The 17,268-nt window shown below is 60.0% G+C and overlaps 1 protein-coding gene across 1 annotated transcript; it reads right to left on the reverse strand.

Moving 5' to 3' along the window:
* Nucleotides 1-8,796: 8,796 nt before the first annotated feature.
* LOC127045854 (tigger transposable element-derived protein 3-like) lies at nucleotides 8,797-15,646 on the reverse strand. The gene is made up of 4 exons (XM_050942595.1): nucleotides 15,461-15,646; nucleotides 13,580-13,706; nucleotides 12,704-12,826; nucleotides 8,797-10,558 (listed from the first exon to the last, which is right to left on the reverse strand). Exons 1-4 carry the CDS (start codon nucleotides 15,482-15,484, stop codon nucleotides 8,946-8,948), a joined length of 1,887 nt encoding a protein of 628 aa, XP_050798552.1. The 5' UTR covers nucleotides 15,485-15,646; the 3' UTR covers nucleotides 8,797-8,945.
* Nucleotides 15,647-17,268: the final 1,622 nt, after the last annotated feature.

Here is a 17,268-nt window from a genome sequence, read left to right on the forward strand (position 1 = left end):
ACAATAGAAGGAAGATCAGAGCCAAGTCCCAGCCTGAAAGTCACACCTGCAATTGACGGGTGATAAGTCACCAAACCCAGAGACAGCCTGACACAGCAAGACCTATAGACTCTGGATTCAAACTAAAGCCTACAAAAAGGATGGGTGAGATGGAAGACTTTGGAGTGTAACGTTCTGCTGCCAACATGGAAGGGCATCGGTGCAGGCCTAACAGAGACCCAGCTCGTCCTTGTGCCCAGCTTTCCTGGCTAGTTGGCCGCCACAAGCTGCAAAATCAAGCCACGAACTCAAGCTAGGTTCAGGACTGGTAACTATACAACAGTTGCAGAACATCTGATGGACGTGTGTGTGTGTGGATATGTGTATAGGTATTAGTTATTGGTCATAAATCAAATTGTGTTATCATAATAAATGTGGCATCTTTGCCTTATCCCCCAAAACAATCCCGTGTAGTTTTGTCTGCATAACACAGCCCATTGCGTTAGCTACTGGAACATTATCCTGGACTTAAGCTCTGCTTATGCAGGATCAAAGCCCGGAAGTGGGGGGAGCATGAGGACCCGTAATGACCGATAGCGTGAAGCCAACAGGCCCTGGGCAGTTATGTCCCCAAAGGAAAACATTGCAAAGAGAAGGGCAAATGTGCAGCCAGTAGTGACTAAACATGGAGATGCTTTTGCTAAACAAACTTGAGCATGAAAGGACAGTAACTACTGCAATCACAGGAGGAAGTTTTCCTCCACAGGTTTTTTTAGTATCAGAGGGGTAGCCGTGTTAGTCTGGATCTGTAAAAGCAGCAAAGAATCCCGTGGCACCTTATAGACTAACAGACGTTTTGAGGCATGAGCTTTCGTGGGTGAATACCCACTTCGTCAGATGCATGCATCTGACGAAGTGGGTATTCACCCACGAAAGCTCATACCCCAAAACGTCTGTTAGTCTATAAGGTGCCACGGGATTCTTTGCTGCTTTTACATGTTTTTTTAGGTATTACCTTGTCTTGAGAAGGTCAAAGATCAGCCTGACCACAAGGCAGATGCAATCCGTGAATTGTCCATGCTACTGACATAACTTCTTTATGATCTTTTCTAGGATTGGCAGGCAGGGCCGGCTTTAGCAAGTGCGGGGCCCAATTTGTACTCACCTGGCGGCGCGCCGGGTCTTCGGTGGCACTCAAGGACCTGCTGCCGAAGACCCCCCGGAGCGCCACCGGGTGTGTAAAAATTAAAAAGGTGCTGGTGCGGGGCCTGATTCCGGGGAATTGGGCGAATCAGCCTACAGCCGGCCCTGTTGGCAGGACACCATCGAGACTTCAATCCTAACTTTGCTTCCATTGCAGGTCCACTGTATAAACGTCTGAAAAAAGGGATTGCTTGAGCCAGGGCAGACGGGCCTGCGAGTGCATTTGTAAAATTGAAGCAGGCAGCAATGCAAGCACCTGTGCCGATCGCTCCAGCTCCCAGCAAACGTCTCACTTAGAGGCTTCTCTGAGTGCAACAGTAGCTACTAGAGGGGCATGGAAAATGTAGGCCAGTAACCTATGCTGTAGGGCAGAGGTGGGCAAACTACGGCCCACGGGACTGTCCTGCCGGCCCTTGAGCTCCCAGCCAGGGAAGCTCGCCCCCCACCTCTCCCCTGCAACCTCAGCTCACTGCGCAGCACCACGAGACCAGCCAGCCTGCCCCGGTGCTCTAGACTGTGCTGCGGTGTGGCTGGCTCCGGCCGGGCGGTGCAGCTGTCAGTCTTGGTCCTCTGAGTGGCATGGTAAGGGGGAGGGGAGCGGGAGGGTTGGATAAGGCGCAGGGGGTCCCGGGGAGCAGTCAGGGGACAGGGAGTGGTTGGATGGGGGGTGGGATCTAAGGGGGGCAGTTAGGGGCAGGGGTTCCCAGGAGGGGGCAGTCAGGGGACAAGGAGCAGGGATCATTGGATGGGTCAGGGGGTCAGTCAGGGGCGGGAAGTGGGAGGCAGTGGATAGGGGGCAGGGGCCAGGCTGTTTGGGGAGGCACAGCCTTCCCTACCCGGCCCTCCATCCAGTTGTGGAACCCCCATGTGACTCTCAGGCCAAAACATTTGCCCGCCCCCGCTCTAGGAGAATGAACTGAGTGGAACTCAAATATTGATTAGTCACCAGCTGGACAACCAAGCATTAAAGCCAATAGCTCTACATTCCACACACACCCCTCTCCAGTTCTCACTTTCTAATCGAATCGAGGATGGATGGGCGGCTAAAGCCCGACTAGCACATTGGACTTGGTTGTTGCATGATGAAGATATAACAGTGACTCCCATGTACCCTTTCTCTGGTGCTTGGGGCCCTGTTGTTTCTGGGAATCCTCAGGCATGCCCAGATGTTGATCAAGGAAAAACCTTCACCCAGTTTTTCATATTAATACCTCCCAAAATAAAAACCATAGATGAATATTGCTTTATGTAGATGGGTCCAGCCACTATGATCAGGAGAAATCAGTATCTTCTTGTTATTGATCCATTCTCCAAATAGGTGACAGCAGTTCGCCTTACGGCAACTGCTGTGTTAGCCACAACAAGGATCTTGGTGGAACAAGTCTTCTCTCATTAATCGCCTCGCTTGGGTAGAGTCAGAGGGAGTGTTCCAAAGATGTTTGCAGATGTTGGGAGAGCAACACAAAATTGCACCTTCCATATCGTACCCCTGAGGGCTTTCTGCACGAAAAAAATATAAAAATTCTGACTCCTTGGAGAAACTGCAGCCCAGAGTGCAGGAAGGGACCCACCTCCGCGCTCCTGCAGACCCGCTCCCAGGCCGGAGAGGGACCCGCTGCTGCGCTTCTGCAGACCCGCTCCCGGGCCTGGGAGGGACCCGCCGGGAGCAGCTGGGCAGCCTGAGCTAGAGCAAAGCCACTTTGCTGGAGAGCTCCTGTCCCCCTCCCTTGTGCTGCATGAGCCAGTCTCTGCTGGGATTGGGGCCTCCCAGGGCTGGGCAGTGCCCCGGGGCAAGACTAGCCCTGCCCCGGGGCAAGACTAGCCCTGCCCCGAGAGCTCAGTGCAGCTATAGCTTGAGCCCTAAAGCACGGGGTGAGCAAAGGCAGCAGACAGGTGGGAGCGAGGGCTGGGCAGTGCCAGGGGCTCTGCAGGGCGACCACTCAGCTGCATTGGGCTGGAGGCTGGCAGGGAGCCTGCCAACTGGACAGTCAGTGGCCATTCAGCAGTGCTGACCGGAGCCGCCAGGATCCCTTTTGCACTGGGAGCTCCCTTTGTCAGAGTCGCCCCAGCCACCACCTCGGGCCCTGCCCAGCGCTCCCTGCCAGGAACCTGCTCCCTCGCTCCTCCTTCCCTGGGATGGCCCCCGGCTGCCCCTCCCCAGACCTTCCCTTCCCACCTGCCAGGCCTAGGCTCTGGGCCTCAAATCCAGCAACATGGCCCATTCCCTAGGCCAGGCCCCTGGCTTCTCCTGCATTGCCTGAGTCATCTCTCCCCTACCCGGAGATGGAAGGGAACAGCCCCTGCCGGGCACCAGCCCTTCCCCTCCCGCGGCTCCTCTCTGGCCACCTCTCCCAGGCCCTGCCCAGCCCCGTGGAGCCTGAGGAGCGCGAGTGGGGAACACACAGGTCAGGTAGCAGGACGTGGAGCAACAGGAGCACAAGGTGGAGAAGCCTGGTCTGCGTGGGAAGCTGCCACGTTCCCCGCTGTCTTCTCACACTAGGGGCTGAGAATAGAAGGAAAAACAGATTCCACATCCCTCCTCCAACACCCAGAATAAGGTCACCACCACCACACACAACGCACCCGAACATAGAACCAGGCAGCCAAAGCCTTTGTCTGAAGGACCCCGCTGTGCCTTGCTCTGGTAATGCCCCCGGCCCACCTGCCCTCTGGCACGTCTACACCAGCCCTGCCCCGGCGCCCAGGGACTCCATGCAGGTGGGTACCTGGCCGTGCCCACACTGCTGCCTTGTGCGCTGGGCTCTAACCGGGCTCCGGCAGGGCCTAAGGCTCCCAGCGGCTTGCAAACACCCATGGGTCTGGCTGAGGAGAGGAGGTGGTGATGCCACGGGGCAGGGCCCTGTCTCACTCTGGGTGCACAGCAGGAGAGGAGGGAATAAACTAACTCTGTGCCGGTAAATGTGGTGCTCGGGCCGAGACGAAACCAAAGCCCCAGGCCCCAGTGCAAGCCCCTCCCTGCTCCCAGGGTCACAGCTGGGGATGGTCAGGAGCTTATGGGGCCCAGGCAGCCCACAGGACCCTCCTCCCCCTTTCTCGAGGCTTTCAATAGTGATCACAAAGCCTAGTGTGCAGAGCCGGGCAGGGCAGGGCAAGGTGTCTCCATGTCTGGCGGGTGAAGGCCCCCGCTGCTACCGGCTGTTAGCGCCGGATCCCTATAGCCTAGGAGAGCCCCCAGGACAAGGCGTTACAGCAGCCCAAGCCAACGGGCAGCGAGGCCGGGAACCACTGCGGCCAAGCCCACAGCTGGGGAGAAAGGGCACAAAAGCCAATTGTCATAGAGTCCCTGGGCAATGCTCTGGAACTGCTCCCCACAAAGCCAGTCAGGACTTTGGGGAGCCTCCTCTCTATGAGCAGACTGTCTGCAGGGCAAAAAGCTCACATGGCTTCACCTCCTGGGTTTCTCCTTGGAGCATTCAGCATCCTCTGCCCCTCTGTGCGCTTCCCACAGCGAGTCCGCCCCAGCGGGGTCCTGGGGAACCCACAGGGTCCTGCACCCCCACTGCGCAGTCAGACGTGACTCTCAGCCAGCGTAAAACAGAGGTTTATTAGATGACGGGAACATGGTGTAGAATAGAACTTGTTAGCACAGAAATCAGTGACTTTCAGCCAAGTCCATATTGGAGAATCCCAGACCTCTGGCCTTCCCCGTCCAGTCCCCCACCACAGACGGCTCTGGACCTAGCTGCCTGGCCTCCCCCATCCAGTCTTTTTGTCCTGCTTCCAGAGGAAAGTGTGACCCAGTCACATTCCCCTCCTCAGTCTCAGGTTAGGAAGGGCATTAGCCGTCGCCTACCCGCAGGCAACTGGAGCCACCTCACTTGTCCTGACGGCCTCAGCAAAAGTCTCACACCCAATTCCCACCACCTAGGCATTAGTGCAGCACACAGGGAAACTGAGGCACACAATATTGGTATAGGACCGTAAGACTCACATGCAACGTAAGGTGAAAAACCATCACTTTGGCACACCCCGGCTATTCTCTGGCTGCCTCCTCACCACCCCATTTGTCTAACTTTGCAACCCCTGGGCTGACCCCAGGGCAGGGACTGACTGTCCCTGCTCTGTCCACCGCTTAGTTCAATAGGCCTGTGGTGGGGATAATGACCACCACGGATGTGTACGCGCTGATTTGGGTTTGGTTTTCGGCCTCGTGGATAACTGCTCCCCTTGCCCCCCAGAATCCATCTCTGCAGGTCTCTGCCAGCTCCTTGACCATGACCAGCGTGTGCACTCGTAACAGCCGCTAAGTAGCAGGTTCCCCTCTTTGGCGAACAGCCAGAGCCGCGAGGAAAGGGGCTTCCCTTCTCCACCCCGCAGGGGAGTCTTGCTGGTCGCAGGCAGCCATAGTGCGCAGCCAGCATGGTGAGGGGGCCAGCGAAGAACCCAGAGAACTGGGCTGCAAGGGGCACCCCCAGAAACCAGGCACCCCAAGTCACTCGGACATCTTGGCCTTTGAGTGTAAATGAACCCCAGAAAAGCCTCAACAGGCAGAACCCCCCCTCAGAGCGCATCACCCACCCCCTCAGGGCCCGACTCTGGGAGGCTGAGACAGGCCCAGTCTCAGCCTGGCTCTTGCTGGCAGAAGGTAGCTGAAGCCGACAGGGTCTCAGTGGGACGTTGGAGGGAAACAGAAGAGTTTCAACAGATATGAAACCCACTAAGCACAGGAGACCGATCAGGAAAAGAGGGCATTGAACCAAAGCATGAACGATGCCCACTGCAGTCATCCTCTGCAAAGCCAGCCGCCAACCTGCACTCGGATCTGACTGCATGGGCAGAAGGGACAATTGTGATCAGCTCTCTGAGCTCCTGCATGTCGCAGGCCACAGAACCTCCCCAGCCACTCCTGTAACAGCCTCCAACCTCTGGCTGAGTTACGGACGCCTTCAAATCATGGTTTAAAGATTTCAAGTTCACTTGCAGGTTTAAACTAACCTGAGTCCCATGCTGCAGAGGAAGGTGAAGGTCTCTGCTAATCTGACCTGGGGGAAAATTCCTTCCTGACCCCAAATACTGTGATCAATTAGACCTGGGGCATGTGGGCAAGACCCACCAGCCAGACACCTGGAAGAGAATTCTCTCTAATAACTCAGAGCCCTTCCCAGCCAGTGCTCTCTCACCGGCCAGCAGGCTCTGGTGTCTGACTGTGCAGTGTTGCAGGGGACCAGTCCCATTGCAGGATCAGCACCAGAACCAAGTGAAGACCCAGGCCTAGTACAAGCTGCCATTGGGCTCCTGGCTAGGCAATGCTCGCCCCCCCGGGCAGTAAGGTGCAGCACGTTACACCAACAGCAATGCAACAGCCCGCACTGGCTGTGTCCAACAGCTCCACTTTATTCCACTCTGGTACAGTTCCATGTTTCTGTTCTAGTCACACACACAAGCCAGGCTAGGAGGCAAATACCCCTGTTCCCAGCAACTCCTACTGCATAACCAGGAGAGGCAGAAATCCATGGGGGATTCTGGCCAAGGCAACGGGGATTGGGACATTCTAGTCTACACGAGGGCTATGTTAACACTAGATGTTGTCGTAGGACAGAAGAAAGGGTCAATGGATAAATTAGATTAGCAGGATGAATGACCCCACCCCCACGTAGGATCAAAGCCCCAAGCCCCAGGACAGGTGTCCCGTAGGGCTGGTAGGACATACCTGACATCCTTTTTCCTTCCACGCTGGGAGAGCCGGCAGCCAAATCACTGGGCGACTATTTTACTTCACATAGTCGACGCTCAAAGCCTTACACCTTGGGGCCAACCTGCCCCATAGACAGCCAGCCAAAGCAGGAGCCTCGCTGCAGGGGACTGGGATGTTTCTAATTGGAGGAGCAGCAGATAAAGGGTTAAACGTGCATCTGTAAGCACCATGCACCTCAGTCTGCTCTGCGCTGGAGCGTTTGCTGCTCTAAGACCCAGTTTTGCTCTCGAAGACTCAGAACACGTCATGGCCACGTGCTGCCAAGCTGCCCCCCTCTGGCCCCAGCTCGCTACAGGCAGGGTTAGGAACCAGGTCAGCCTCGCTCAGGGCTTTTCAACCTTCTTTCATTTGCAGACCCTACAAAGTTTCAACTGGAGGGGCAGCCCCCCTTGGAAATCCTAGACAGTCTGAGGACCCCCAGGGGGCTGCGGCCCGCAGCCTGAGAGCTGAGGACAAAGGCGATTGGAGTCAGCTCAACTTGCCTTTCCACAGCCGTCTCACAGCGCGAGATCCCCCGAGCCGCTGCGGCGGGGAGCCGTGGCCCAGGCAGAGGCCAGCGCAACAGACAGTGCTCGAGCAGCTCTCCAATCCAGTAGCTTAGCACAGCCCAGCCACATGGGCCCCCAGCCAGGCTGCTGGTGCCTGGTCATACGGGGGGAAGGACTGGCTCCCGGACTAGGCTGCGACGTTCCTCTCGCAACCAGAGACCTGCCACAGCCCAGGGATTTCTGTCGGCCTGGCCGGGAACCGAAGGACGCCTGTTCATGGCTGCTTTACGGATATAGTGATTAGTGGCTTTAATGACATGTACAGAGACCACAGACATCACATGGGCCTGTCCTCAGTCACCTGGACCATGCAAAGGGCATGTCAGCAGCTACCACCACCCTGCGCACAGGAACCGGCGTTCCCAGACACCTCGGGGGGCTGAGATCTGCAGCTGCCCCAACCTCCCGCCTGGGCTGGAGCCTGCTGTTTGCCCCAGTTCTACTGGCCAGGCGATGCCTGGGAGCCCCTGGGGCAGCAGGTTGGATACCCCTGGGCCAGGGCTGCAGCGGGCAGTGGGACCCCCAGCAGAGCCCTGGCACTAGTGCAGCTCAGTCACCTGTGGGCGGGGGGCAGAGGAAGGAGAGATGCCAAGGGCAGAAACAGCTTCCCACAGGGCAACCCCTGCCCTTAGTGCCAGAGCCAGCTGTGGGGGGTCAGGGGACGCCAGTGCTCGGAGCAGAGCCATCATCACGTGACAGGATCTGTGTCCGGAGAAAGCCCGTGGCCAGTGCCGTCAGAGGGGTTAAACCTACTGGCAGGGGACCAGCTGCCCCATGAAGCAGCGAGGAGTCACGGAAGGCATGGGCAGAGCCAGCCAGTCACAGGCACAAAGAAATCTCCTCCAACGGCAGACCTGCCTGGGGAAAACCATCTTATTAGGAGAGATCCAGCGCCAGGCCACCCTACCGGGGGAGGGGAGCTGGTCCCCAGGGCACCGGACCACCCTACCGGGGGAGGGGGAGGGGGCTGGGGCACATGACTTACGAGGAGACGATGAGGGAACTGGGCTTATTTAGTCCTGCAGAAGAGAAGAGTGAGGGGGGATTTGATAGCAGCCTTCAGCTACCTTAAGTGGGGTTCCAAAGCAGATGGAGCTTGTCTGTTCTCAGTGGTGGCAGATGACAGAACAAGGAGCAATGGTCTCAAGTTGCAGTGGGGGAGGCTTAGGTTGGATATTAGGAAACACTATTTCACTAGGAGGGTGGTGAGGCAGTGGAACGGGTTACCGGAGTGGTGGGGGGAGAAGAGACCCGTTCCTGGGGAATGACCAGTCCACTGGAAGGCTCGTCTCTCCCCCACCCCATGCTGTCTGTCCTTCCCCCTCCTCTTGTCCACACCCCGAGCCCCGGTGCCCCCCCCCGCCTGATCTACTCGCAGTTTAGACACCGAGCCCTGGGGAACCCTGGCCCTTCCCCTCCCCACCCTGCGGGCAGCCTGCGGCACTGGGCTCACCCTGCCATGCTGTCCGAGCCCCCCAGGGGGAAGGGTGGGGAGTGGGTCAGACGGCAGCACTGCAGGAGGGGTCAGAGCAGGCCGAGCCCAGCCCGGGCGGAGCCAGCAGCCCCACGCCAGGCACGTAGCGGGAGCGACCAGGGGCCCGGCTCTGGCTGGCCTCGGCCACAGCGGCCATTCGCACGGTGCTCTCTGTCTCCAGCAGTCTCTCCCAGTGGTACACCAGGCCGTGAACCTGGCACCACTTCATGGCAGCAGACAGACCGGCTAGGGCCTCGGCAGCGGTGACCTGGCTCCCTGGGTCCAGGTCCCCGTCCTCCTCTGAGCACTCAGCAGCCTCGGCCCACTGGCTCCTCTGGGCCAGGGCACACTCCTCACTGGTCATCTCGCCCACGGCCGGCTCCTCGGCATCCATGCCGACGAACTCGCTGAAGTCCTGCTCGCTCATGAAGGGCGGCCGGGGCACGTCGGCCAGCGGCGGCAGGTCCAGCTCCTCCCGCTCAAAGGGCGCCAGGTGGAAGCCGGCCTTCCGAAAGCAGCTCTGCACCGTGGCCTGCCGGACCAGGCTCCACGCCTGGTGCAGCATGTAAACGGCGTCCAGCAGTGTGACCCGCCCGGCGATCTCAGCCGCCCGCCCCTGCTCTGGGCTCAGCAGGGCCTTGGCCGCCACCAGTGCCCGGTAGTGTCCCTTCAGATTGCGGACGACGCCCATGTCCAAGGGCTGGGTGATGCTGCTGGTGTTGGGGGGGAAGAAGGCCAGCTTGATGTGGCGCAGCTTGGCCTGCAGCTCGCGGGGGTGGGCGCTGTTGTGGGCCAGGAAGAGCAGGACCTTGCGCCGGTTGCGTCGCAGCTCCTGGTCCCACTGCAGAGCCCACTGCTGGAAGATGTGCGCGGTCACCCAGGCGTTGGCTGAGTTGGCGTAGGTGATGGGCAGGGCGCGCAGGTCCTTGGGCAGGCACCGCGGCCGCCGGCTCTTGCCCACCAACAGCAGGCGCCTCTTCTCCGTGCCGGCCTGGTTGGCGCAGCAGAGGACGGAGACGCGGTCCTTGGCCTTCTTGCTGCTCAGGAGTGGTGGGTCCCGGCCGGGGTAGCAGCGGTACAGCAGCCCGGTCTCGTCGGCATTGAAGATGTTCTCGGCACTGTAGCCGGCCAGCAGGGAGGGCAGCACCTCGTTCACCCAGGTGTGGGCGCTGCCGACATCCGCGTCCTGCTTCTCGCCGAGCTGCCGCTTGAAGACGATGTTGTGGCGGGTCTTCCACCGGCAGAGCCAGCCGTCCGTGGCCTCGAACTCCCGGCCTGAGTGCAAGGCCAGCTCCTGGGCCTTGGCCTTCAGGATGGGGCCCGAGAGCCTCTCCCCCCTGGCCAGGGCCTGCTGGAACCAGAGGAACAGCGCGTCCTCCACCTCTCCGCCCTTGCCCTCCCGCTTGCGCTTCCGCAGTGGGTTGGCGTTGGTGCGCCAGTCGGCCAGAATCTGCTCCCTGCTGCGGCCGATCCGGCCCGCCTGGCTCTTGGAGATCCCAAACAGCTTGGCCACGCTGGACAGGGAGGCAGAGGGTGACTCTAGGGCCTGCAGCAGCTTGACCCGGTCAGCCAGCGAGAGCTCCTTCCTCTTGGAAATGACTGCGGTTGTGCAGCAAGAGAGGCGACGCTTGGAAGAGTCTGCGGGGAAAGAGACCCTGTCAGCTCTCCGCAGCCCGCCCAGCGCCTCTCCCACACCTCGTTCCCAGGGCAGCCCTGGGCAACTGGGCCCCACACACCCCACATCTTCCTGGAGCAGTCGTACCCCCTCCAGCCCCAGGCTCTGAGCCCTGCAGCCCTCCTGGGAGCAAAGATCATCCCTGGCTACCAATGGGGAAACTGAGGCACAGAGAGAGGCTGTTACTTGTCCAAGGTCTCAAAGCACCTCACTGGCAGATCTTGGAACAAAACCCAGGACTCCTGGCTCCCACCTCCCAGCAGATCCCATTCCCCTCCTAGAGCTGGGAATAAGAACGCAGGAGTCCCGGCTCCCAGTCCCACTGGAAACCCTCCACGTGCAGCCCTGAATGAGTCACCTGCAATGAGAGGCTGTGACCCAGGAGTGGGGAGCTGTCATGGTATAATTCCCCACTCTGAACCTTAGCAAGATGGGGTACCAGCATGAATTCCTCTAAGCTCAATTACCAGCTTAGTACTTGTATCGCTGCCACCAACCAGGAATTCCAGTGCCTGGTACACTCTGGTCCCCCCAAAACCTTGCCCGGGGAGCCCCAAGACCCAGACCCTCTGGATCTTAACACAAGGAAAGTAAACCCTTTCCCTCACTGTTGCCTCTCCCAGGCTTTCCCTCCCTGGGTTACCCTGGAAGATCACTGTGATTCAAACTCCTTGAATCTTAAAACAGAGAGGAAAATGCACCTTCCTCCCTTCTTCTCTCTCCCCCTCCCAGACTCTCCCTGAGAGAGACAGTAATCCTAACACCGAGAGAAATTAACCTTTCTCTCCCCCTTCCCTCCTTTCTCCCCACCAATTCCCTGGTGGCTCCAGACCCAGTCCCCTGGGGCCTCACCAGAATAAAAAACAATCAGGTTCTTAAACAAGAAAAGCTTTTAATTAAAGAAGGAAAAAACAGTAAAAAATTATCTTTGTAAATTTAAAATGGAATATGTTACAGAGTCTTTCAGCTATAGACACTGGGAATACCCTCCCAGCCTAAGTATACAAGTACAAAGTAAAATCCTTCCAGCCAAATACACATTTGCAAATAAAGAAAACGACCATAAGTCTAACTCGCCTTATCTACCTAGTACTCACTATTCTGAACACATAAGAGCCTGTATCGGAGAGATTGGAGAGAAACCTGGTTGCACATCTGGTCACTCTCAGAACCGAGAGAGAACAACAACCAAACACTAACAGCACATACACAAACTTCCCTCCCTCGAGATTTGAAAGTATCCTGTCCCCTGATCGGTCCTCTGGTCAGGTGACAGCCAGGCTCACTGATCTTGTTAACCCTTTACAGGCAAAAGAGACATGAAGTACTTCTGTTCTATTAACCCTTAACTATCTGTATATGACAGGAGCCCACCCTGTTCTCAACCCCTGCGCTAGCAGCTGGTCACCCTCCCCACTGGGGGCTCTGAGCAATAGGAAACCACAAGATCATACCTCGCCCAGACCATGGGGCTGCCACAGCCCAGCCTGCATTCCCTGTAAGGAGCAGCAGCCGGGAGTTCCTAGGAACGATCTGTGAGTCCCAGCACGACACTCATGTGGGGCTTTTTCAGACAGAGTTTGAGTTTGGGCCCCTCCGCTGGGACGTGGGCACTAAACCCTGGTGGGGAATCGACTCCAGGAGCCAGCGGCTGCAGGCGCTGCTTGCAGAGAGCGTGGGACACATTCCCCAGCAGCAGGGAGAGATCGCCAGGAGCGGAGACGGGTCAGCCGCGCTAACAGGACACAAGGCTACGTGAGGTGCAAGGCGGAGAGTCAGCCGTGAGCAGTAATGCAGAGACAGCGTTTGCACGTGTGATAACAGGCCATGCTACACAGGGACCTGGCCATGCACACGCACAGTCACTACAGCTGTGTACGAGCACGCTAGAAACTATGGGCCTGGAAGTCTCCAGGCCTGAGTCTCCTGTCTCGGGCCGTGTGCCGCTGTTTGCACCTGAGCCATCATACGCCCATGCTGCCCAGCCGTCAGCGACAACTCGGGGCAAAGCAAGGGGGGAGGGGGCAGGGCCTCGGAGAGGGCATGCCAGGCCAGCCAGCTCCATCCAGGCTAGGAACTGGGTCCGCAGAGGTGTGTGCATCACTCACCTGGGGCTCTCCGTCGCTCTCCTTTGGGGCTCTCCCTCGATCGCAGCTCCTGGCTGTCCCTGACATGCGGCTCTTCCCCTCGCTCCAGATTAGAGACGAGCTCAGGTTTGGGGCTTGCAGAGCCTGGGCCGGGGGGAGAAGCACAGTCAGTTTCTGGCACTTTCCCAGGACCCTGGCTCGGGCTCCCCTGGGCTGCTGTGGAGGTGGGGGGGGGGCGCGGTGCTTGGGGTCAGGTGAGAAACAGTCCTCAGAGCTGGCGCTAAAGGGGCCGTCTTGTATGAGGCACAGTCAGAGTGGTTAATTCCCACAGGGGCCAGACAGAATCTCCCCCCACACCCTGCCCCCCAACCCTCCATCGTCCCCCGCCAGGGCTCCCCACCCTGCCAGCGCCTGGAGCGCTCAGACACGTCTGCACAAGCAATGTGTTGACCAGGGCTACGAGGCCAGATCTGGGCAAAAGCAGTCCCTGGGGCTCAGTGCTGGGCACCACGCACAACCGGGTTGAAATGGAGACAGGGACCGAGTGAGACCCCCAAGAAGTCAGCAGGGGATATTGCAGGTCACAGCTGAAGTGCACAGACAGGAGCTAATGCAGCCCCACACCAGCCTTCCCACGCCTCTCCCGCTCTGATGCCAGCCCACCCCGGTGCCCACCCCACACCTCACCTGCCCCAGCCTGCCCTGGTCCCAGGCCACCCCATGCCTTGCCCACCCCACACCTCGCCTGCCCCAGCCCACCCCATGCCTTGCCATGCCCCACAGGGGTTCCATGGTTGTCACAATCAATCAGCTTTCCCCACAGCAGGAACCGGTGGGGGACCCCAGTGAGTTCTGAGTTGGGGGCTGCTACTAACAAGGGATGGCCGAGGAGCTCACCCAGTGAGGCCAGCAGTTCGTAATTCTCCAGCATTACGTGGCGGTACAGCTCCCGCTGCCATCCGGCCAGTTTCTTCCACTCCTCCTTGGTGAAATACACAGCGACATCCTCAAAGGTCATGGGCCCCTGGGAAACAAGCCACCCCTGCTCAGCACCACCCGCTTCGGCGGCCTGTGGACACTCGCAGCCCGGACTTGGGGCCCTTCGCTTTGACCACGTCGCCCTCTCTTTGCTGCCCTCCACTAGCTCCTTCGCTGCTAGTTCTCACTGTCCGTCCTCACCCACCCGCTATCTCCCTCTCAGCTGCCAGCCGGCGCAGGGCCCGCCTGGTACACTGTCAAACAAGCCCCTCGGCGCCCCCACAGAACCACCTGGGTATCCACCTTCACGAGCCTCCTGTGCCGGAGGCTGGGACACCCCGAGCCTGCTGCCCGCCACGCTCAGCCCCGCTGCATTGTGTCCCCAAGCCTGCCCTCCGCCCGCCCGCCTCTGCTGTCTCTGGGCTGGTACCTACCGACCAGCTCCTGGGGCCCAGGCTTCCTGCTCAGAGCGTGACCCACAAGGGGGGCCCGGCCCGGCCCACGCCTGGGGCGACCAGGCAATCGCTAGCTAATAAGCCAGCCCAGGCAGGCGGGTTCCCAGGCAGGTTCCCACTTGAGCGGGGCTGCGGCTCTTCGCAGGGAGGGGGTTGCAGTGTAACGCTCAGGAGGCAACACATGGATCCAGCGTCCCAGGGCCTCAGCCCCCTCATGCCAGGCTCCAGGGCAGGATGCAGGCATCACCCTTTGCTGTGGATGGGAAGCGAGCCAGAGACAGGCCTCCCCGGCTGGGCTGTTCCAAGTGGGGTGTGCTGGGGAGCCCCTGCTCCACAATGGCAGGGACTGCGGCCGGGGGGGGGGGGGAGGGGAGGCTCTGCAGAGGTTGGGAGCAGCAGGGTTTGAGTGGCAGCAATGCTGCCAGGTGCGCTGGACTGAGATGCCCTGACGGGGGGGGGGGGGGGGGGGGGGAGGAACTACCCTTTGTCTGCACTGCCTGGCACGGTGTGCAGCTATTCCCTGATCCCCATTTCACAGAGGGGGATACTGAGGCACAGAGCCGGGAAAGGACTCGAAGAGGTTCCACAGCAAGTCAGGAACAAAACCCAGGAGCGCTAACTCCCAGCCCCCTCCCCTCAGCCACTAGGCCCCATTCTTCTCCCAGAGCTGGGAATGGAACCCAGGAGTCCTGGCTCCCAAACCCCCTCCTCCCGGGCCCAGCCGCAGCACCTAGGAAGCAGCAAGAGCGCTGCTGGCTGGAGACGCCGCCAACCCTCGGTGCCTCCGCCCGGCCCGGCCCGGCGCAGCCCCGCGCCCCCCAGAGCTCCCCCCCCGGCCCGGCCCCGGCGCCCCCCAGAGCCTCCCCCCCCGCCTGGCCCCGGCGCCCCCCAGAGCTCCCCCCTCGGCCCGGCCCGGGCGCCCCCCAGAGCCTCCCCCCCCCCGCCTGGCCCCGGCGCCCCCCAGAGCCTCCCCCCCCGCCTGGCCCCGGCGCCCCCCAGAGCTCCCCCCCCGGCCCGGCCCCGGCGCCCCCCAGAGCCTCCCCCCCCCGGCCCGGCCCGGCGCCCCCCAGAGCTCCCCCCTCGGCCCGGCCCGGCGCCCCCCAGAGCCCGCAGCCCGGCCCGGCCCGGCGCCCCCCAGAGCCTCCCCCCCCCCCCGCCTGGCCCCGGCGCCCCCCAGAGCCTCCCCCCCCCCGCCTGGCCCCGGCGCCCCCCAGAGCCTCCCCCCCCGCCTGGCCCCGGCGCCCCCCAGAGCCTCCCCCCTCGGCCCGGCCCGGGCGCCCCCCAGAGCCCCCAGCCCGGCCCGGCCCGGGCGCCCCCCAGAGCCCCCAGCCCGGCCCTACCCTACCTGCGCCGAAGCCCCTGCAGCCATTTCCCCGCTCTCCCCCCCGCGAGCGATGGGGCCGCGGCTGCCCAGCGGCACATGCCCTCGCCCGGCCCCCGGTGCAGCGCGCCCCGGTCCGGCCCTGCCGGCGGCTGCGGGAGGGACGCGGCGCCCAGCCCCGCAAAGCCCCCAACCTGCCCCGGGCGCAGCCGGCTCCTGGCGCACGCTGGGCCCCGCCGTCCCGGCTTTGTCCTTGGCAGCCCCGCCCCGCGTCCCGGGGGGCCGCGCAGCCTGCACCGGGCTGGGGGAGGCGATTGCGGGCGGCCCCTGCGCTGTGTGCGGGGCTCGCCCCGGCCGGGCTGCAAGGCGCTCCGGCTACAAGTCAGCCTGAAATCCGCAGCCGGTGGCCGGGCCTGGAGCCTGCGGGTTCGTTCGCAACGCTCCGAGCGCGGCAGCTGGTGCCGGCTGCGGTGACCCAGGGGACCCAGCCGCGCCGCGGAAGACGCTGGCCAGGCCCCTGGCCCCAGCCTGGCGGAGGGCTCGGCCCAGCCTCTGGCAGGTACAGTGAGGCCGGTCCCTGGGCGCGGTCAGACACCGCGGGGAGCTGGGAAAGCAGGAGGGTTTGGTTTCCTCCCGCGGTCTGTGAAGCGCAGGGTGCGAGGAAGAGCTGCGCGGTGCGCGGTGCGGGGGCACAGACGTGGGACCAGCTCCAGCTAAGGCGAGCTGCGTTTAGTCCGTCGGTTACGGGGACAGCCAGACCGCCTTTATTATTATTTCTTGTGAACCCAGCACATTTAAGGTAATTTTATTTAATGAAAGAAGTAAAATGCTGTTTTTGTGCATTTTCAATTGACTTTGACTCCCTCAGGGAGCTGATGGGCAGGATCCCCTGGGAGAATAACATGAGGGGGAAAGGAGTCCAGGAGAGCTGGCTGTATTTTAAAGAATCCTTATTGAGGTTGCAGGAACAAACCATCCTGATGTGTAGGAAGAATAGTAAATATGGCAGGCGACCAGCTTGGCTTAACGGTGAAATCCTTGCTGATCTTAAACGCAAAAAAGAAGCTCACAAGAAGAGGAAGACTGGACAAACGACCAGGGAGGAGTATAAAAATATTGCTCAGGCTGCAGGAGTGAAATCAGGAAGGCCAAATCCCACTTGGAGTTGCAGCTAGCAAGAGATGTTAAGAGTAACAAGAAGGTTTCTTCAGGTATGTTAGCAACAAGAAGACAGTCAAGGAAAGTATCAGAGGGGTAGCCGTGTTAGTCTGGATCTGTAAAAGCAGCAAAGAGTCCTGTGGCACCTTATAGACTAACTGACGTTTTGGAGCATGAGCTTTCGTGGGTGAATACCCACTTCCTCAGATGCATGTAGTGGAAATTTCCAGGGGCAGGTGTATATATGCTAGCAAGCAAGCTAGAGATAACGAGGTCAGTTCAGTCAGGTAGGATGAGGCCCTGTTCTAGCAGTTGAGGTGTGAAAGCCAAGATGTAGTTGGCAAGCCATTCACAGTCTTTGTTCAATCCAGAGCTGATGGTGTCAAATTTGCAGATGAACTGAAGCTCAGCAGTTTCTCTTTGAAGTCTGGTCCTGAAGTTTTTTTGCTGCAGGATGGTCACCTTAAGGTCTGCTATAGTGTGGCCAGGGAGGTTGAAGTGTTCACCTACAGGTTTTTGTATATTGCCATTCCTAATGTCTGATTTGTGTCCACTTATCCTTTTCCGTAGCGACTGTCCAGTTTGGCTGATGTACATAGCAGAGGGGCATTGCTGGCATATGATGGCGTATATTACATTGGTGGACGTGCAGGTGAATGAACCGGTGATGGTGT

Source organism: Gopherus flavomarginatus, chromosome 2 (assembly GCF_025201925.1).
Source record: "Gopherus flavomarginatus isolate rGopFla2 chromosome 2, rGopFla2.mat.asm, whole genome shotgun sequence".
Lineage (NCBI taxonomy): Eukaryota > Metazoa > Chordata > Testudines > Testudinidae > Gopherus > Gopherus flavomarginatus.

Excerpts from the sequence above, each read along its gene's own strand:
- LOC127045854 (XM_050942595.1), bottom strand. The coding sequence starts at position 15,484 with ATGGCTGCAGGGGCTTCGGCGCAG. Across the intron at positions 13,707-15,460 it reads CTGCAGGGGCTTCGGCGCAG|GGGCCCATGACCTTTGAGGA; the intron begins GTAGGGTAGGGC and ends CTTGTTTCCCAG. Across the intron at positions 10,559-12,703 it reads AGAGCGACGGAGAGCCCCAG|ACTCTTCCAAGCGTCGCCTC; the intron begins GTGAGTGATGCA and ends CTTTCCCCGCAG.